Source organism: Pipistrellus hanaki, assembly GCF_964339955.1.
Source record: "Pipistrellus hanaki genome assembly, chromosome: 17".
In the NCBI taxonomy this organism is placed as follows: domain Eukaryota; kingdom Metazoa; phylum Chordata; class Mammalia; order Chiroptera; family Vespertilionidae; genus Pipistrellus; species Pipistrellus hanaki.
The window spans coordinates 36891967-36914293 of NC_140519.1; the positions used below are offsets into that span (position 1 = coordinate 36891967).

At 35.9% G+C, this 22327-nt stretch overlaps 1 protein-coding gene across 2 annotated transcripts in view; it reads right to left on the minus strand.

Annotated features, from left to right (window-relative positions):
* Nucleotides 1–22327, minus strand: part of ZFPM2 (zinc finger protein, FOG family member 2) — a 414216-nt gene that overhangs the window by 290022 nt on the left and 101867 nt on the right. For both annotated transcript variants that reach the window (XM_084864545.1, XM_084864544.1), the window contains one exon: nt 12137–12238. In XM_084864545.1, the coding sequence (XP_084720671.1) occupies nt 12137–12238 (102 nt within the window). The remainder of the gene's footprint in view (nt 1–12136; nt 12239–22327) is intronic.

Consider the following 22327-nt stretch of genomic DNA (forward strand, 5'->3'; position numbering starts at 1 on the left):
TCTCCAACATTGGGGGCTGAGGATTTTCTCTCACTCTCATGAATTCATATTCTCACAAATTGAAAAAAACTACAAAAAAATTCGGTCTGTTTTTGAGAGTCCTCTGTTGAATAGGGGGATCATCGTTCACCATTCACTGCAAACTTTATTTTTATTTTTTCCAATTCTATGACATTCGTGTTCTCAGGAGATTTTATGAAAAGATTGATAAGCATATATTTGATTTTCAAATGGATTTTTATAAAAAGTATGCACAAAAGAAAGTAGCCAATGCTGTGGCTTTTTGAAAACATGGGGGTGGGGGGCACGGAAGGAGGGAGGATTTGGTAACATTTTGCCATTTCCTACTTCTTCTTCAGAAAGTGAACCGAGCAGTTCTGGATGCGCCATAAAATAAAAAGATATAAAAGCGACTGAGAATAGGAATCTCTTGAAAACAATTTGGTAAGAATGTCAGAAGACATTTCTGAAGGTAGGTCCCAAGAAAACAGGGAAAGGAAAGAGAGATAGGAAGGCAACTTTGAGGCCCTCTAAAAACCAGAGGGCAGTCCAGAGAAGAGACTCCAGGAGACAAGCTAGGATTTTAAGTCCTTTAAAAAATATTTTTAATATTTTAATATTTTAATATTGAATATTTGATATTCAATATTTTATTGAATTCAGAGAGGAAGGGAGAGGGAGAGATAGAAACATCAATGATGAGAGACTCTCACTGATGGACTGCCTGCTTCATACTGGGGATCATGCCACAATCGAACCTTGACCTCCTAGTTCATTGGTCGATGCTCAAGCACGGAGACACGCCAGCTGGGCTTTAGCCCTTTTTAAGTAACTATCCCAGACCCTATGGTTTAGACAACCCTGCAACTATTCTATCTATGTCTCTGTTATTTTTCTGTCCATGTTTTTATTGTATTTACCTTAGTAATTTATTCTACGATTTTATTATTCATGTTTATGTCACCCTAAATCTTTTGTGGAACAACACTGAGCATAATCAACGAGTAAATTGTTATTATTATTTTTTTAAATCGAACATAGTTTAGCACTTCAAATTCAACTGAAAGTGTAATTCTAATCAAGGATATTGAATCCTATAAAAGACTCTGGTTTCCTGGACAAATTAGATGCAAACTGATTCACTGTTTCTCTGGCTGTTGAAAACTTAAAGAATTCTGATGGCGAAGAAACAAGGTTGAAAGCAAGGGGACGGTGACGTCATGTTTACATCACTTGTACATCCCTTTATGAGAGACACTCTTCTCAGTGATTCACTCACATAATGTCCATAAAACTGTATGAAGCAGGCATACTGCATTCCCATGTTACATGTGATGCTCACAAAACCCTATGAAGCAGTTACGCAGCACTCTCATGTTACATGCGATGCACAAGAAACCCTATGAAGCAGGTTTACAGATGCGAATGATGAAGGGAAGAGAGAGTAAGCAATTTGTCCACATTTACAGAGCTGTTACGCAGAGGAGCAGAATTCAAAGTCATTTTTCATCTCAGACGGTGTCTCCCCTACTGCCCCTATAAGCTTCACTTACCAGCACTGTGAGAGTAAGTAAACTACTTCACTACTCTTCAACTGACCATCCTCACCTGTACACGAGGGATAGCCTATTGTGCTTGTGAAGAAGGTAACTAATGGATCACTTCATGCAGCACCTAGGAAGAAAGCATCCTCTAAGGATGTTGCCACCTTCAATGGGAATCCTAGTGGGGGTCGTTTCTCAGCCATATTAGTACGTTTTTTTAAGCCTCAATAACCTCAACTGTGAAATAAAGCATGGCGACTGTAGTCAGGATGCTCAACAAATTATATTCGTTATGATTATTATGTGTGTTTTCAAGGAAGAAACCAGATGCGTGATAAAATAAACATACTCACCAAAAATGTTAGGACCTAGGAAGGGAAACCTTAGATTTTACAAACATCTTATTGAAGCATGCGTTAAGTTTAATGAACAGTGTTAAAGGGGAAAAACATATTTTTTTTCCTTGCTTGCATGTTACGGAAGGAAAAAGACAACAAGTTAGGTGAAGTGATATTAAAATAGGTTAGGAAAGTAACAGGTGCTATAATTTTGAAAAGGGCACATTGTGTGAAAAACAGACAGAAAGAAGTGGAGATGAGAACTCTCTGGGGTCAAGTTGCTTCATTTTAATTCCACAAGTATTTGTGTTATGCCCTTACCTAATATGCCTGTGCCTCAGTTTCCCCATTGGTCAAAGGGGAAACAATGAGAATATGTTTGCTCTTACTTCCCTAAGCCTACAGTAGTAACTGGCACATATCAAACTCTGAGGAAATACAGTTCCTAGAGATAGAAATGGAAAGGAGAAAGTTAAAAAGTTCCGAGAGCAGGGTTTTATGACCTCAACATTAATTCTAAATAGTTTTTCTTCTGATCATTTGGAGAAAATAACACATTAAAAAATCAATGTCTTAGGTCATCTCGTTTACTGATTTTACCTTTATTGGTACTTTTATGTGCACATTTTATGATTTCTAAAAAAAGAGTGTCAATGAAGTGACTGGATAAAATGTCATAAATTATATAAATTTAATAATATCAAATGCCCAAAGGAAATCAGAAGTATTAATCTCATGTACTTTTTAAGCCATGTTTGAAATACTTAATGTATTTTATAAGCTGTATATGTCATCTTCACTTGATTTACTATTTTACCCTATTAAAATATCTCATAACTGTATTTTCATTTTATTATGCTTACCTTTAAAAGTAAAAAATGAGTTAAATCCAGAAAGCTAACTAACCTCTTCTTTAGTTTAAAATGTTCTAAAATATTCCACTATATAGTAATCATAAATGATTGGCATGAAATGTTAGCCTTAAGTCATATGAGTTCTTAAAATAATTCATTTCCATTTTCCAGAGAGAAAAACCTATTTTATAAAAAATTAATTTTGCCACACACTTGTAATTATGATTTTTAATGAATGAATAATGTGGGCTTTTCAAAAATGCCCAGTTCTTTAAAATCAAGGAATATTTTCCTATAATACACATCAATGTGAAAAAAGTATTCTATATGGTTGAGTGCTTTATAAAATGTCGTATTTATATTCAAATTTGGTACAAAATGTAATGATAATCATTAAATGTAATGACAAAATAGTTCGAAGATTTTTTTAAACAATGAATAAAGCATATTTTCCTTGCAGAGTAAAATTAAAGGTTCATTTTGTTTATATAACCATAAGAGAACACTTGCCTTTACATTGCTCAGAAAAATGTGTGTGTGTGTGTGTGTGTGTGTGTGTGTGTGTGTGTGTTATGTGTGACAAAAATTCAGAGTAGAAACTCTGAAAGGAAAAAGCTGTACAGCCTGCTCCAGAGCCACTTCTAAGTTGATGTTTCCCTGTGCCAGGACTGGGTGGGGAAGTCCCTCCTTATCCAAACCATTTTCGGAGTGAATACAGACACTTACTAATGGTGCTGCCCACTTTCATTTAACCCAGCTCTCTCTTGTGTTTGGATTAGGACTTCCACAAAGGACTGTTGCCCGGGTGACTCCGGCCAGTCCCTCTCTCACCCCTGGCTACAATTGAGCCTCTAACGCCAGGTGGGTTCTACATCCTCTGCCTATAGCGTTGGAATGTCTTTCTCCTCTTCCCTTTGTCATGGGTCACCCGTTTCCTTACTCACAAAGTACGGGGGCCTCACCTGGCCTCCCAAAGCAAGAGACAGGTGTCTGTTCCTCTGGGCTTCCTTGGTGATCTTCCATGACTCACGTGCTTCCATTCGTTCGCTTTGGTATAATTCCTGTTAGCGACAAGTTAAGCCTCTCCTTCTTAAGACCCTTTACTTTACTCCCCCCAAATTCTGCAAGAACCGCCATCAGCATTATGTCTCACCACCAGCAACCCTTCCCTTCTCCCTCGGTGCAGGCTGATCTCTGAGCCGCGTCCCCACCACCACTCACACTTGGCAACAGATGGCCTCCCTCTCTCTTTGCTGCCCCTGCACACTGCACTGGCCTGAACAGCGAAATCCATAAAAAGGTATTCTATCTCATCGTTTATCTGTCTTCCGTTTTGTACCATGAACTTTTTGGAAGTAGTCTGACTACAAATCATCTTTTTATTCCTAGAGTCTAGCGCACAGTTATTCTTCAATATATGCTTAAGCTAATTAAATTTATTAATTCAATGTGGGTCTGCAAAGGTGCAGGAGATAAGTAAAAGATCTGGCAAACATATGCAAATTATATTTACAAGTGAGTAAGGTACCAGCTCCAACTATCAAACTTAGAAACAAGTAGAGGAATTTATTAAGAAGACAGAGACAGAATAATCCTCAAGTCCAAATGCAGTCCTGAGGTTAAAACAACAATAAATATAACAATAAGAAAAGATGTGCTGTTGTCAGTTTGAAAACTGGAGAGAGAGAAAATATTTAACCCCTATCAAATTTATATTAACTTATTATCTAACATATTATCATCAAACTTAGGATATCAATTGCATTAAAAATGATAAACCTCAAAAATGCCCATAAACTATTAAGTAGACCAGCTACTGGGAGATAAAACTTGAAATGATAAAATTCAAAACAAATGACAAAAATGTATTATGTAAAACCTGAAGATATGATAATGGCAGGAAATAAAAAATAACTTTAAAATAATTTATCAAATGGATAGTTAGCTCAGAATAGTTTAATACAGGAATATAAATTTCTTTGGAAGCATATCTTTAAATTCTAAAGTTTAAAAAAGTTCTTTTTTGCCGAAACCAGTTTGGCTCAGTGGTAGAGCATCGGTCTGCGGACTGAAAGGTCCCAGGTTCGAATCCAGTCAAGGGCATGTACATTGGTTGCGGGCACATCCCCGGTAGGGGGTGTGTAAGAGGCAGCTGATCGATGTTTCTCTCTCATCGACATTTCTAGCTCTCTATCCCTCTCTCTTCCTCTCTGTAAAAAATCAATAAAATATTTTTTAAAGTTCTTTTTTTAATATAGTGAATTTTTACTGTGATTATATATATAGTAAAATTTACCATTTTAACCAAGGTGAAGTTTACAATTAGTGACAGTGAGTACACTTACAATGTTGTAGAACCATCGCTACTATTCATTTCTAGAACTTTTCATCATCCCTAACAGAAATTCTGTATCCATCTGAGTAAAGCCATAAGGTAAAAACTTTCAAACTTGTACATTTGATTTTCCTTAAAAAAATCTACTAGATAATTTGCAATAGTTCCATCTACCTGTTAAAGCTATTCTAAGAATTTTTCAGAATGATTCTTAGCGAGAAGTAGGTAAACAGCAATGAATAATTTTATTAATAAATAGATCCATGGAACCCCAAATATGTTATTTTTGTATCAAGAACACTTCAACCTAACACAGTCCAGTTACGGTACCAAAGCTCCACTTTAAAAGTTCTAGTTAAAAATCACTAATATCGGTTGCTCAAGGAATTATTCTATGCATCTTAATGTTTTACTCTCTTTTCAGACTTTGAATGAATTACTTCAAAAAAGATGTAAAAACCTTGAAACAGTACAGTTGCATTTCTTCATACTCTTTTCTACTTTTACTATATATATATATATTACATCCATATACATTTTTTTAATGTTTTTATTGAATTCAGAGAGGAAGAGAGGGGGAGAGAGAAATAGAAACATCAATGATTAGAGATTCATGGATCGGCTGCCTCCTATTCCGTCTCCCATTGCAGGAGGATTGAACCCACAAATTGCGCATGCGTCCTGACCGGAAACTGAACCATGACCTCTTGTTTCATAAGTCGACACTCGACCACTGAGCCATGCAGGCCAGGCTTAAGGGAGCTTTTACTGCAATCAGTTAATTTAGCCATGGGAGCAGGGTGTAGGACAAGAAAAAGTAGCCTGTTATCTATTTTTCTGGGAGCATGATATATTTACAAAATTTGACACTGTACCAATTTCCCAGCATGATACGTGAAGGAAAAGGTCACTGCAAAGTTAGGTCCAAAGAAAATTAATCTCAACACCTTTATCCTTTAACTTGAATGTCTCAATTAAGCTTATACAAACAAATTAGGTATTGGCAAATTCTATAACAATTCAATATCTAAATAGCCTTACTTCCCATTCTTATACAAATGAAAAGAAATTAATGGTATATTTTATGCAAGTATTTTATAACTCAAGGACATATCTTTTTTCCAAATCATGAATAAGTAATTTGCCTTCAGCCTACCTTTTTTTGTTGTTATTGGGTTTATATGTGCCCTAATTCTACATGAGAATGCCAACTGGAGTTAGGGAATAAGAGAACTTTTTTACTCTGTGTATGTGGTATTCCGTTCTATAATACAAAGAGTAAAGCTTTCATCTTTTAATCCTGTATCCACTTAACTACACTATAGAAGATTTATTTTGACCCCCTCTTGTTTCATAAGGAGCTCAAAAGTCTGTAGCAAATTTTGACACTTTTGTTATAATGTTTTTTTGACACCTACCCTCCCCCACAACTAACTTCTCTCTCTTTCTCCCTTTCTCCCTTTCTCCTTCTCTCTCTCTCTCTCTCTCTCTCTCTCTCTCTCTCTCTCTCTCTCTCTCTCTCTCTCTGCCCCCCTCCCCAGCCTCATTTTCATATGGACACAAAGCTTTGGGATAAAATGATGGTTCATTATAGTAGTACAGAGCTCTTATCTTCATCCGGCAAGAGTCATTTCCTTCCAAAGATTGAAATGCAAATGTGAAAATTAATGATAACTGCATTATCTGATAGCAGAGATAATACCAATTCACTGTCAGAGTAATACACAGTCATTCTACGATTTCCTCCGCTTCTCAAAATATTCTTCTTACTGTCAGACTATATCTATGGTTAACTATGTTTCATAGGTTTCTGTTAATTTACTTCAAATGGCATTTCCCAGATCTTATATCTACCACATTTTCCCAATCAAAAAGGAAACGAAATCAGAACTGTAATCTCCAAGCCCTTCTTTGGATGTGCTAGTAAGGAAGAAAAAAAAAAAAATCCATATCATTAGTGTGTGCTTCTACCTCAAGGTGGTCTTGTAGCTACCATTCCACTTTCTGCAAAACACTCCCACCTTCTTAGTTTAATTTAAGGCACAAAGCAAACTAGTCTGGTCGTTTGAATGCATCCATAATGGTGAACAGCAGCTGAGTAAGGTGACTTATTCATGATGTCTTAAACAATTTTAGTCCAGATGCAACAAGTACATCTATATGATTTTGTTCTAGGCAATTATTCTTTTTTTTAAAATATATTTTATTGATCTTTTACAGAGAGGAGGAGAGAGGGATAGAGAGCTAGAAACGTCGATGAGAGAGAATCATTGACCAGCTGCCTCTTGCACACCCCCTACCGGGGATGTGCCCGCAACCAATGTACATGCCCTTGACCTGAATTCGAACCTGGGACCTTTCAGTCCGCAGACTGATGCTCTACCACTGAGCCAAACCTGTTTCGGCTAGGCAATTATTCTTGAAAAGTATTTACATTAAGTTTTCTTTAACTGAACCACATTTTCACTCTATCTGAATAGAAAAGAGTTAATGTAATCCTGTGGTCACTTCTACATAAGGAAATTATTTTGCAAAGTTAATTCACGGAACAAATGTTTAATGAGTGCTTATCTTTTAGGCATTGTAAGGACTACCAAAGCACAACTGCCAAAATGATACTAAAAGTAATATTAAGAGCTATTTATTAAACATGTCTAAAGCTTTGAGGTCTTTTGTTTGCATAGAAAATGTCAATAATGATGTAGCAATTATCAAGAGCCCCATTTTATAATTAAGGAAACTGAGGCCTTGGTGAACTAATAGCTTACCAAAGCCACACAATTGATAAGTGACAAGGTCACAATGTAAATGGAAGAAATTTTTTGTTTTCTCCACTTCTTACACTATCCAAAAATAATTTACCTCATGGAAAGCCAGACTTCCATGAATCAATCTGTAACATATAACAAAAAAGTTATTCATAACTGTATTCTACTAATCCATCAGTCAATGAAGGTATTATTTTCTTTTTCATTTTTATTAAAATGTGACAAATATCTAACATGTAAATATTAAAATCTCCTTAAATAAAATAGATGCTTATCTTGAAAAGTTCATGTCAAGAATCTAAATAGCTGCTTTCCCTAAATTTTATATCTGTGTATATTTGCATTAATACACATGTACTTATTTGCATAATTTGAGTTACTTATTCCTTTATTAGAGCTCCTGGAAATTTCAATATTAACTGCTGTAAGTCTGATGGCAAGACCAAGATTCATTCAATATTAAACCAGAGAAATCAAAGTATTCAGTATTCCCAAGTGTAAAACACAACCTAGAGAGTTAGCATTCTTTGAGTTAATATAAGTAAGATGTGACTTTTATGGTTATTTTTTTCATAGTGATAAATCATTAATTTATAACAATTTATCTGAATTCTCTTCCCCGAGTCTCCTTCTAAATCTAAGTACATAAGTTAATATTCTAGACTTTGTCCAGGGATTATTCCAAATATTTCTGTAAAAGATAAATCCAAAAATGTAAACACTATTTCCAAAATAAGGTCAACATCCTAGCTATTGGTCACTGTTATAAGGTAAGGGAAACCTATTACAACTGCCCAATCCCATGTTCTTTCAAGCTCTGTGCTAGATACCTTCCATATACCATCCCTTTCAAATTTCACCCTCATAACCATGTTTCAATGTAGTTATTAATATTCTTTCCATTTTATTTATTTATTTTTAAAATATATTTTATTGATTTTTTATAGAGAGGAAGAGAGAGGGGTAGAGAGTTAGAAACATCGATGAGAGAGAAACATGGATCAGCTGCCTCTTGCACACCCCCTACTGAGGATGTGCCGCAACCAAGGTACATGCCCTTGACTGGAATCGAATCTGGGACTTTTCAGTCCACAGGTCGACACTCTATCCACTGAGCCAAACCACTTTCGGCTATTCTTTCCATTTTAAAGATAAGGAAACTGAGGCCTGGCTGTTTAATATGCCTGAGCTCACAAGGCCCCAAGTATCAATGTGTGAACTCAAGCACTAACCTGCCTCACTATTTAATTTGTACCTTTTCTTCTGTAGTTTAGGCCATTCTCTACTTTCTAGCTTGACACATTTAATTAGTGCATCAATGACTTAAATGCAACACAAGAGTAATTAAAAGAGGTTAAGGAGAGAAATGGCATCAAAAGAGTGTAGACAGCATCATACTACAACTTTGGACTTCTCCCTAGAACCTTTCAAAATTATTAGTACACAATAACCATTTATCTACTTATTGATTGATTAAATGTATAAGAATATCAGTAAACCTGAAATATATACTGCAAGGGTGATAAAACATGAAACTTGTGAGGGTAATAAAAGAAAAGAAGAGGTATTTAATTAGGCAGAAATGATATAAGAGAAGTATAGGCAAATATAGATGAAAAGGCAAAAGACTGGATAACAAGTACCTATGAATTAGGTTCGTATAATTAAACATTAAGGGATTTTACATCACAGAAATGGTTTTAAATGTAAGATAAATTTTGCAAAGCGATGTTTAAGGTCCCACCTAATCCTAAGAGTTAACAAAGGTGTAAGCAGTTACTAAATGCACCTTTTAGTTGAATTACAAATAAAGGTAAAGAAAGTTTTCACTGTAAAGTTGGCATTTGATAAAAATAGAACACTTCAGATAGGAGTTGATTCATTATTGAAATGAGCCATCAGGAAAGGTTGTGGAGCCGTCTTCAATCAAACTCTTCAAAAATAAGATAAATCCTAATCTATCTTAAATGATGTCAGCTCTATGCCTCAAATTCTTTAGATAATTTCCTTGTCCCTTTATTCTGTCTATTTTTAGAGAAAACCATCTATCGTAGAGTGACTGTCTGAATTGGACATTAGGAGACCTTAAAGTCACACCTGGCCCATTACTTCATGTCTTAACTAATTTGTTGTTACATTCAAAAGTAGATGCTCAGCATTTACAGAAGTTCACCCCTTGTGGAACCACAGATACTACTATTGGGCTTTAAAAAATGCTGAGAATAATTTTAAAAGGTGCTACTTCAAGACTCAACCATTCCAAAGCCATAATAATGATCAGTCAAATTTTATGTGTATACTTCCTACACAATCCATAATATGATTTTCTACATTTGGTAACTGGGAATACAGGCACAGAGATATTAAGCACATTGCTAAAAATCACCCAGCAAATTAATGGCAAATCCAGAATCTGAACCTTAAATGCTTAGAATCCAGAGCTATATTCTAACATGTTTGGAAATGGCCATTAAAACCTGGATAATGTTATCTCAATACAGTTGGAAAATACCAATAATGTTTTGTGAAGAACAAAAATCTGAGTAAAAATATTGCTGCAATCTCTATGTAATAGCAAAAGTAAAAACAGTATTCTATACTTTCTCCTGATTAAAGGAGAGACATAAATATTCTACCTTAAAAACATAAATACCCAACAGATATTCTTTTGTTATGAATTAACCTCATCAAAAAATTTCAAAGTAATTAAACTTTTTTTTTTGCAAAATAGGGGGGTTGTTTCATCAATTTTACTGTATATATTAAAATTTTTCTTATATACATACCTGCTGAAAGGCATACATTTTTCTTTAAAGTTTCTACATATCCATATGTGCCACAAAAAAGAACCTCTCTCCATTGTCAACTAAAGAAAATTTTCATTAAATCAGATAGATTAAATTTATTTCACTTAAAAGTGAAAAGTCATATCCTGAATGAAGTTATGCTTTAACTTGCTCCTCAGTATTTTTTATACATTTTTTATCAAAGGCAGTCTTCCCTGAATTGAGAAGAAAGAATTATGCAATAAGGTCAGAATGACAGAAGTCTACATTTTCTTTTAAACTCTTAAACTGTGGTTTTATGGAGATATATATATATATATATATATCCATAAATATATTACACTAGATGCCCAATGCAGGAAATTTGTACAAGGGGTTCAACCCTTGCAGCTTAAGCTTTGTCCAGAAGGTCATCCAGCAGGACAGCCAGAAAGGTTATTCAGCTGTCTGGTCTAATTAGCATATTATGCTTTTATTATTATAGATTTTCATCCAAAATCGTGTGTACCATTATGCTATGGTACATAGAATACAAACATTTATGCGTGTCATGAGTAATATTAGAAATGACATCCTAATAATCAGATATATTGTATCTTCATTTTTGTTTGCATTTTATTTTCCAGCAGCTGGTTTCAGAAAATTACCACCAGAGTTCCTCTCCTCTTCACACACAGCAGAGAGCAAATTGCAAAGTCATGCAAGGCTGAAAATGTGATTGAAATATAGGGATCTCGCTTAATGAAAAATGTTACTGCTTTGAAAATCATGGCTAAAATTACTTCTAAACTCATTTATATCATTAAACTCTATGACTATTTATAAATAGTCTCCATTTATAAATATACCATCAATTTTAAATTATGCTGGCACCAAATACAAAGGTGGGTTTTTTTCACAGCATTTTTATGAACTTTATATACTTACATACAATTATACTGGTGTTTTGGAGTATTTTTATCAGATTTTGTTTTTCTTGAAATTGTAAGATGTCAGGATCTTTAAAATTATTTAATTTTCATTCATGCAAATTAAAATGTTGCCTGACTCTAAGTGAGGCATCTGTTGGTATTTTCAAAACTTCTAAGTACATATTGAGACTCTATCTATAACTTACAATATGACTACACTGAAAATTTTTCTTTGAAGTATTATTACTGTTTTGAAGCTTTAAAAATATGCCCAGTTTGAATCAAGATTTAGCATAAAGATTTCTGTTCAAAGAAAAAGCAAGTAGAGTTGACTAATTCTTCTGTGAGTATGAATGAAAACAAGATGGAAGATTTCAAGCAAAGGTAACCTTTGTTTTTTTATAATTTATCAAAAAGATAAAACTTTCTTTATATAATGATGTTTATTTAACCTCCCAAGTAACTGGTATATAAACAAATAACTTGGTTAAGATCTGTGTTGAGGTCATGAAGAGTTTATGACCTAATTAAAATTTGAGAAAACCCAGGGAATTTCTGATAGTAGCAATAGGTGGTTGGATTTTAAATTATCTGTCCTACCTGGTCCGTCCCAGTCACCTGTCTCCACTCCAGGCTGCCCCGGCTTCTCTGGCTGTGTGTCCCCATCTGACTCCGCTGTTTCCTGGACGCCTTCTTCATCACCTAGAAACACCACACCCAGAGAGAAAGGGAAATGAGGGTTTAAACTTGACATTGAAATTCTTGTAGAGGGATGTGCTTAGAATATGTCTAATTATTATTTGTTACATAGATTGTCATTATACTGACAAATGTCCATAATTACTCATTTTGCTATCTATTATAGCTTATAATAAACAAAATCAGCATTATTCATTAATAAATAAAGTTAACTGCTGTAAACAATAAAGAGCATTTCCATACAATTTTTCATTTGGAGTTAGTAATAGTCTATATAAGAAGAAAAAATAAAAGCAGTGTGTAACTTTTATAATACCCTCAATACAGAAAATCTTAACTCACTTATTTCTGAGTTATAATTTTTATAGAGGCAAGATGCAAAAGACGAAATTAAATATCGTAGAAAAAGACATATTTATGTTTGGGGTTGAATACAGGTTATCTTAAAGATTTTATTTTTTCCCCCCAGCTTTAAGTTTGCTAACTTACTTTTTAAAATGGCCTAGAAAAGGCTATAATATAATTAAATGATTAGAATATGTGATGAGCCTGTGACTCAGGCCTCACAATGCAAGGAGCTAGAGAAAGGTATCCTTGTAATAGAGTGAGTACAGCCAGTCTGGACAATTCCATGCCTTCATTTTCACATAATAAAAGGGAAACATAATACTTTTGGGGCACAAGCACAGACAATACTGTGGTGAAGGCCTGGGGATGGGGGTGGGGGCAGGTGTGGGGGCAATAAGGGGTCAATGGGGGGGAAAGGGGACATCTGTAAAACTTTCAACAAAAAGCTAAATTTTAAAAATAAGTATAGTTATGGAAAAGAAGGAGAAACACACTAACAATGCAAGCACCTTTTAAAAGCAAAATGACAATTTAAAAGTAATTTTATTTTATACCAACAATCAGAGCAGTCCATGAATAATTCCAATGAGGACAATTAAGATACAGAAATGCAGAGCCCGGATGCATAAAATGACGCTGACCAGTGAGGAACAATTATGACTTCTACCTTCAGTGAAGTCAGTGGGAAGCACTGGGTTATTTCAGTGGGGCTGATATGACCATGTGACATAAGTTCAATAATCTATATAATAATAAAACCCTAAGCGACCATTATGGTGGAACGACCAGAACAACTGGTCACTATGACGCACACTGACCACCAGGGGGCAGACGTTCAATGCAGGAGCTTCACCCTGGTGGACAGTGCGCTCAGCTAGAAGCCAGGCTCACAGCTGGTGAGCTTAGTGGTGGTGGCAGCAGGAGCCTCTACTGCCTCCATGGCAGTGCTTAGGAGCAGCGAGCTGAGTGGTAAGGAGTAGTAGCAAGCAGGCAGGCAGTAAGGAGCAAGGGGTCCCAAACTATAAGAGGGTACAGGCCAGGCTGAGGGACACACCTAACAGTGTATAATTGTCATGCACCGGGCCTCTAGTTAACATATATTTCTGCGTTTCTATAAACACACATTTTTGGTCTGGTCTTTGACTTTTCCCTTATTCATTCCATAACAACATTGACTCACGTCTCAGATAACCTTGCCCGAAATTTTTGTGAAACTAGACTATAGTTCACTCTACTTTGGAATATTTTAGTAGGCAAATTACTCATTTGAAAGAAGAAAAAATAATGACAGATATAGTGAGAAACAAGTATCTTTGGAAAAATATATCAGAATCATTATAATAATCACAAACATTAAAACTTGAAAGTGTTCATTTGAATCTGTAAAAGTTCATCTTTATTGTACAGAAGTGATATACACCATTCTTTATTAATTGATTAAAATACAGGCAGTCCTCAGGTTACATTGGACTTGACATATATAGTCCTTTCATGGTTACGAAGCCATCTACCATTTATTAAAAAAAAAAAAAAAAAAAAAGTTCTGTCATTTCAATGTATGTACATATGTGCTTTATGTTTTTTATTATTTATTTACCACAAGTAAATGTCAGGAATTGTTATCTTTTAAAATTTTGTTACTGTTTCACTTCATTCCTGCTGTGTGTGTGCTCCATGAGGGTGATGTAGGTGCTTTAAGTAGGTGGGTCCCACTGATGGCAAAATCGCATTACATCGCACGTTAGGAATGGAACTCAGACGTAACCGAGGACCTACTGCACTACATTTTGATTCCTAGGCACTGTGCTGAGCATGAAGAACACAAAACAAAGACTGGCCCTCCTCTCACATAACTTGCAGACTAGGACAGAGACAAATCAATAGATTGCAACCTCACATGGTGAGTGCTTTGATGGGAGAGTCCATGATACATGAGAGGCACACAGGCATGACACCTGACATGGACTTGATGCAGAAGCTTCCTGGAGGAAGGGAGCAAAAACATACCTGACATTTTGGAGGCATGATCTTAGGGGAAGCAACTCTATAGATGTAATTCCCCAAGGCTCTATTTTTTCAGATTAAACATGAATAATCCATTATGAATAAAACATGATAGTAACTTCATTGTTGTGGCAAGAAAATGGCAGCTTAGAGGTGGTTAAACTTAAACCATTTCAAGGATACAAAAGTTGGATCCAGATGAAGTTTTAAGATGCCAAAGAGAAATAGAAAAACATTGCTATCTTATGATGGTTAACTGAGCAAAGTCCTTTCCTTCATTCGATATAGGCCGAATTTAACAAGATTATTCTCATCCAGTATCACTAGGAAAAGAAAATGGTAGAATGACTATAAATCTCAGTAGACCTTCAATGCAGAGAAATTTGGTAAATAGCTCAAAATAAAAATACTATAATTCAGCTTATTAAGGGTTTGACTGAACTAGTAATTTCATAAAATAAGTTCATTAAATGTCACTTAACTGTCAAATCAAAACTGTAGAGCTTAGCTATGGTAAATTCTACTGCTATGAACATAGGGGTGCATATATCTTTTTTGATTGGTGTTTCTGGTTTGTTGGGTATATTCCTAGAAGTGGGATCACTGGGTCAAATGGCAACTCCATTTTTAATTTTTTGAGGAAACTCCATACTGGCCTCCACAGTGGCTGCACCAGTCTGCATACCAGCAATGCACGAGGTTCCTATTTCTCCGCATCCTCTCCAGCACTTGTTGGTTATTGATTTGTTGATAATACCACATTCTGACAGGTGTGAGATGGTACCATACTGTAGGTTTGATTTGCATCTCTCAAATGATTAGTGACTTTGAGCAGGTTTTCATGTCTCTTGGCCTTCCTATGTCCTCTTTTGAAAAGCATCTATTTAGGTCCATTGCCCATTCTTTGATAGAGTTGTTTATCTTCCTTTTGTTAAGTTATATGAACAAAAACAGATCCAGAGACAGAGAAGCACTGATCAGACTGTCAAACCTCAGAGAGAAGGTAGGGGAGGGTGGGGATAAGTGGTAGAGAGCAACCAAAGGAATTATATGCATGCATATAAGCCTAACCAATGGACACAGACACCAGGGGTGGGGGGTAACCACATGAGTGGGGGATCAATGGGGGAGGATAAGGATAAGTAATACTTTAATCAATTAAGAAAAAAAATTAAAAAAAAAACCTGTGGAGTTTAGATTTCAACTTGTGCCAACATCTGGAGCAATGCTTGGTATTGATAATCCTGATTCATGGGATGCTTTACTCCAATTTGTTTCAAAATGCAGCACATATAATTACAACTATTGAAAAGATTGCAAAGTATTTAATGAAGTACTGTGAAAATAGTTGATTGTAAACAATTAGCAGCTCAAAAGAAATTGCATTTATTTTAAGCTATTTGTGAAACTGGATTTACACACACACACACACACACACACACACATATACAGATACACATACATAAAAATATCTTTAATAAAAATAAATCCTGAGAGAGAAGACTAGTTTAAAGTTTCCGCCTGATTATATAATGGTGTTTTCTTAAAGAAAGGATGCAAAAAAAAAAAAAAAAAAAAAAAAAAAAGGGAAAGATGACCAAAAACACACGAATGTCAAATAAAATTATTTTTTAGTGTAGAAAACAAAATGGGCCATAATTAAATGTATATTCATCTTAATATCTGCTATGTGCCAAACACAGAAATCATAAAGGTGACAGGTGACTAAGACAGAGATCTTATCACGAAGCTCAGAATACACATTAGACCTAAACTCAGCTACCATTTCTTGTGTACCACACAGCACTAGCTAAATACTTTGTGGCATCACTTCAACAACTTTGCCATATACCAATATCCTGTATTTCAGGGAGTAAGCCAAGAGGCGGAGAAGTGAGGAGGTGCGCAGGCATACTGCTAGGAAGGGGCAGGGCCAAGAATAGATCCTGAGCTAGTCTGAATCCAAGGACCATATTCAAGCCCTAAGAACATTACAAAGTTTATTAGATTTCAACAAAGAGCAAGATCTGATTTGGATAGTGGTTTTCCTCATAAGTAAGCCTTGTTTCTTCATTATGCTTACATATTAAAATGAGATGCTTAATGGATTTCATCTTTATAAGCATTACTTTACTTGGAACTTAGTAAAACCAACTACACACAGATGCTTAATCAATAACCATTGCTCACTGATCAGTGAGGTAATTAGATTTTGGTTTCATTCTTTTTACCATAATCTACTGCAATAGTGTTATATTCATTAATTAATTGCTTTCAGCACACGATTTCTATTTAATAACTAAAATAATGTCACATTTTTTAAGTTTTAAAGCTTTCACCTTTTAAGTTTATCTCAGGAAAATAGCTCTCATTTTCATGGTAATGTTTTTACCTAATTCATTCTTCATCTTCTCACTAATGAAAAATGAAATTAGTAAAAAATAATTTAATCGAATATGAAATCTGTGAATTACTTTGGAGAAACACTATTTTCCTTCACAATATAGGTTTGTTTCTTTCTTATCAGTATACTTATTTGCAGGACAGTTTACAAACAGAACTTCATTTTGATATTAGCCCAATTCAAGCTTTTACTCAATTTGAATGGAAATGACAATGCTGACCTTTGTTCTTTCTTACTTCTATCCATTTTTGGTTTGTAAGTTTGAAATCAACACTCGATAGTAGCTTATGAAAAAATGGCATGGACAACTGACTAATAGCCAACATAGTAACAACAAGCTTGTTAAGATACTAATTCAAAAGCTTTTTTGGAAGGAAAAGCAAAGAGAAAAAAGAATGCTAGACAGAGAATTACCAAGAGACCTAGGAATGCATCTGACATTCATTCATTTACATGCTAAACTCTTTATTCACATCCTTTCAAACAGAAATTTCGGTGAATTTTTAGCAAAGCACAAACACATTTCATGGGATCATCCCTAAATGTATTCAGAAAATGACTCATGAAATGATGAAACGGAATAAATGTCAAGCAGTCACAAAACCTGTAATATTTCTAAAATTGTGGCTATGGAGTTAATGGTCTCCCATTGCAAGATTAAGCTCTTTTGTTGGTCTTTTAAAAGATATCATGCATATTTTATTGGCCCTTCCATTTTTCCTAGTCTAGTTTTCAGAATCAATGAGAGCCCGAAAGGAAGAAACTGAAGGTATTATTGAGCAATGGAGTACACAGCACACATGACTGGGGAAAATGCACTGGGATATAGTCTTTGAAACACATGAAACAGAATCTTTAAATTCCGTATTAGGTGTTGTTGGCAAGGGGATCAAAGCAGGGGCTCTACTCGACAGGCAAAAATCATATCAAAAACACGAGCAGGCATCTTTTCACCAAAAGTTGGGTATTCCTATCGGAATTAAAGGTTTGCCACATTCTGTGACAGTCACATCCCCCGCACAAAATAACAGCAGTGCTTGAAAGCAGCCATGCAAGCAAACAGCCTTTCTCAACCTTGCTCTTTTAATCCGTGTAGTTCCTATCAATGGTAACCTCTCATAGAAATTCTCGTACAATATAACTATTGAACTTTCTCCACTAGGAATGCGACTGTCGCTGTTAGTCATCCCTATAATGTATTTTGCAATCAGCTAAATCATCAAAGTATTTTTTAACAATGAACAGTTCAGAAGTGACAGATCGACTTTCTTGTTCACAACTGCTTATCAGAGAAAAGATATCACATATGTTTCCCAGGTGCTTCCTATAGTTAGGGTACCTTCACAGAAGCCGCTCATGAAAGATAAGGTCATAAAAGAGATGAAAAATGTGAGCTTCATACACTTATGGTTTTATCATCAGACAAGATAGCTTTGGTTAAAGTACTTTAACACTCAAAAAACAGAAAACCGCAGCTCACACTGAAGGGCGAGGACATGCGAGTTTAAGATTCAGTGTGTGTTTGCTTTGCCTAATCGTCTCACAATGTTGTTTGGCTTTAAAACAATTGTTTGGTTACCCATTAGCCAAACAAAAGTGTCAGGTTAAATTAACGGTGCATCACTAAACTGTGGACAGAGTTAGATTTCCAGATACATAGAATAGAAAACATGGACTGATTTCTGCTCATAGCTAAAAGGAAGTCTAAACATTTCAACGGAACAAGAACAGGTTTATTATTCTGTGGATTCCTACTATAATGGTCTCTGGCTCAAGTCTCCTTTGGAATTACTACAAATGTATAAGAAACTGCAAAATTTTTTTTGCCAACTTCTGGATACTCAGCACACAATAAACTTTGAAAAAAAAATGCATGCGATTTACTTGTACCTTATAGAACAGCCTTTTCATAATCCAGGATATGAACAATTAAGCAGATTCAAAAAATAGAATCTATACATTTTCAGACCCTGAATGAGGAAACAATCCTGAAACAGTTGATTGCAGGGGTCCGAGACTAAATATTATATTGAAAAGAAACTCAATCTCTACAACCAATGGGTGACTATTGTAATGTGTGGCATTTTGTCATAAGTCTGTAAGGAAAATTTCTTGAAAATACCAACAGGTATGGTCACGAGAGCATTTAAAAGTCACATTAACAGTATTTGCTAACTTAGAAAGAAAAAAGCAATTTATAAATTCTACAGTACTGAACATTTATCCTTGATGTCAATATCATCCTTCATATGAAAAGACTTTCTCTCCAACTTTCAGTTCCCCAAAGACCTAGAGAATAAGGGAACTTTCCACTGGGTTAAAATAAGGCGAATTTTCAGCAGTACATCATTCAAAGAATTCAATTTTATTCCTCATTATTTCTCTCAGTGAAAACCTGCCAAAGCCACATATAGAAACAAGTATGGGGGAAGGACATCCTATGTTAAAAATGTTTCTACAATATGTATTGGAAAGTTTACATTTAAATAATTTATTTTTTCTCCCCCCTTAAAAAAAATCACACAACAAGAACAACAATAACAACAACAACAAGAAACCTCAAAACACTGCAACTACTATATTCCATTTGGAGGAGGATTCTACACAATGTAGGCACCTCTTGTTCCAAAGCAAAGACCAAGTCATGTCTGGGAGCCTGTAAATAAGGAACTGTGATTTACCTGTGTTTCCATGCATCAAGAGACCACCATCGTCCTCCTTTTGCTGGCCTCAGCATCACTTCAGGAAGTCATCACCACCAACAATAACAAAGAGTAGAGCCAAATCTCACCATCTCTGAAACTGTCTCCTCAACAAGCCAACATCATCTAACAGGAAGATCCAGCCAGTTTGAGAAGTTTTGCTGGAGCATTGTTTTCCATATAATCTTACTGTTTCGTCTTTTCCTTTTAAACAAAATGATTCCTTTCCAGAGTGGCTGGCTATTCCTCTCATAATCCGCCTAAGGATATGATTCATAGCCAATCGCTCATTTCCATAGAGTTTCATTAATACAACTAAATTTGCTTATCTTACATAGACTGTATGCAAGCCATTTATCCAGAATGCTAAGGACAATGGAGAATGCATGCCCTGGCATGTTCTGGGGCAGCAGCCAACAGCCACGTTGGCCGCTATCTAAATGCCCTTTACCCAACACTAGTTCGAACACCTAATAAAGAATGACCCTCTGAGCTCACAGATTGGGGATCACATTGATTTCTTCTGATAAACCCTGTTTTTGCTACTGCTTGACCATTGAAATTGTATCTTACTCGTTCATTTTCTCTCTCTACTATGGCTTAGGGGATGCTCAGAATTGCATTTAATGTTTCAGCTTTCAAGATCTTTATCTTCCTCTCTTAGGCCTCCTCTCATTATTTCCTGCCTTTCACCCTCTGCTCACTGTGCTTCCTGATCTCTTGAGGCCCATACCTCTCTCTCCTGGGCCAACTCACACCACAGCGGCCCTCGCTCTTTGTAGGATCACCAGGCTCTTGCCAACCTCATGCTGTTCCCTCTACCTGGAAACTATTTTCACCTCATTACTGCCTATTCAGCATTAGATGCCAACTCAAGTGTGCCATCCTTAAGGACACTTCCTCTGAATACTCTCACTAGGTCCAACCACAGAACACCACTTGTGTGATTATAATTTAAATCCCAGAATAGCCAGAACCTTCCCTGTGTCTACTCACATCGTCTTCTCAGCATGTCTGATACAGTAGATGTCCAATGAATATGTATGCCATTGGAGGAAGCATGTATGTGGAATGGACTGACGGCCACAATGCTTCCAGTCATTAATGATCCCTCAAATCAAGCAATAATAAAAACTCTACCTTCTGCATAAACTGAAAACTCTCCATAGAAACAGACATAGAGTCGGCATGTAGCTACCTGACAAAGAAAGACCACCTTGCCCAGCCTCTCTTAGGGAGATAAACCACTACTTGCGACTGTGCTCTGGACAGTGGGGTGTAAGTGGGAAGCCTGTGGAATCTCCCAGGATCCTATTCTTACAACCATATCTAATGCAAATGAAGTTTTCCTATCCATGGGGATAAAAGTATTCTAGGACAGTGGTTGGCAAACTCATTAGTCAACAGAGCCAAATATCAACAGTACAGTGACTGAAATTTCTTTTGAGAGCCAAATGTTTTAAACTTCAACTTCTTGTAACGCCACTTCTTCAAAATAGACTGGCCCTGGCCGTGGTATTTTGTGGAAGAGCCACACTGAAGGGGCCAAAGAGCTGCACGTGGCTTGAAAGCCGCAGTCTGCCGACCACGGTTCTAGGTCATGTCAGCCTCGTCCCAACGCAGATCCATATCTAGCTTCCACCACCAGGGATATTCCAAGTATGTTATCACAAGACCCATTTAGACTTGACCACAAGGTCTTCCCACATTGCCTCCTCCCTCAGGGCCAGCAACAGGACCTTGGCTGCTGGCGATAACACAGAAAAACATAGATGGTATCCACAGCATCATCTAGATTTTCAGAAACGTGGGAGAATTTCTTCTCTCTGTTTTAATTTTTAACTCAGTACTCTCAGGAGTATGCGTGGTATCTTTAGGCTCAGGTAAATGCAGAGTAATGACAGATTTGAAATGAAAATGCCTAGTAACCTAAATACTGAAACGTTTTAGAAATCTTATGTAAGGTTTTTTTAAAAATTAGGAACTTGAAACCAAACAACATTATTTTTTTTAATATTTTTGTTTTTATTGATTTCAGAGAGGAAGAAGACATAGAATCAGCAATGATGAGACAGAATCATTGATCGACTGCCTTCTGCACGCCCCCTACTGAGGATGGAGTCTGCAACCCAAGCATGTGCCCTTGACCAGAAATGAACCTGGGACTCTTCAGTCCACAGGATGCTCTATCCACTGAGCCAAACCAGCCAGGGCCAAATGTAACATTCTTGATCATTGCTGTTAGGAGACATGTTTACAAAAGATTGAAGTTTACAAGGATTGATTCAGGTTTTGTGGGGCCTAAAGCTTATACAATTCAGGGGGGCCCCCTCAAAAGAAGAATACAGAGTTATAATGACAAAACTGGATGCAGGGGTTTGAGAGGAGTCTTTACAAGTGAGGAGTTTTAGATATATACCACGCTACACTGTGGTCTTAGGTCTATCGCTCAATATAAGAAGATCTAAATTAAACAATTGTTAAGTAAACTTAAAAGGTGAATGAGCCGATCTAATATTTAGTTGATAATGTTACGTGTGAGGATAAGATATGCCTTTTACATAAATTTTCAAAATTCCTTCCTTCTATTAATGATCTGATCCCTTAAGGTCACCTAACAAGTTCTCCAACATA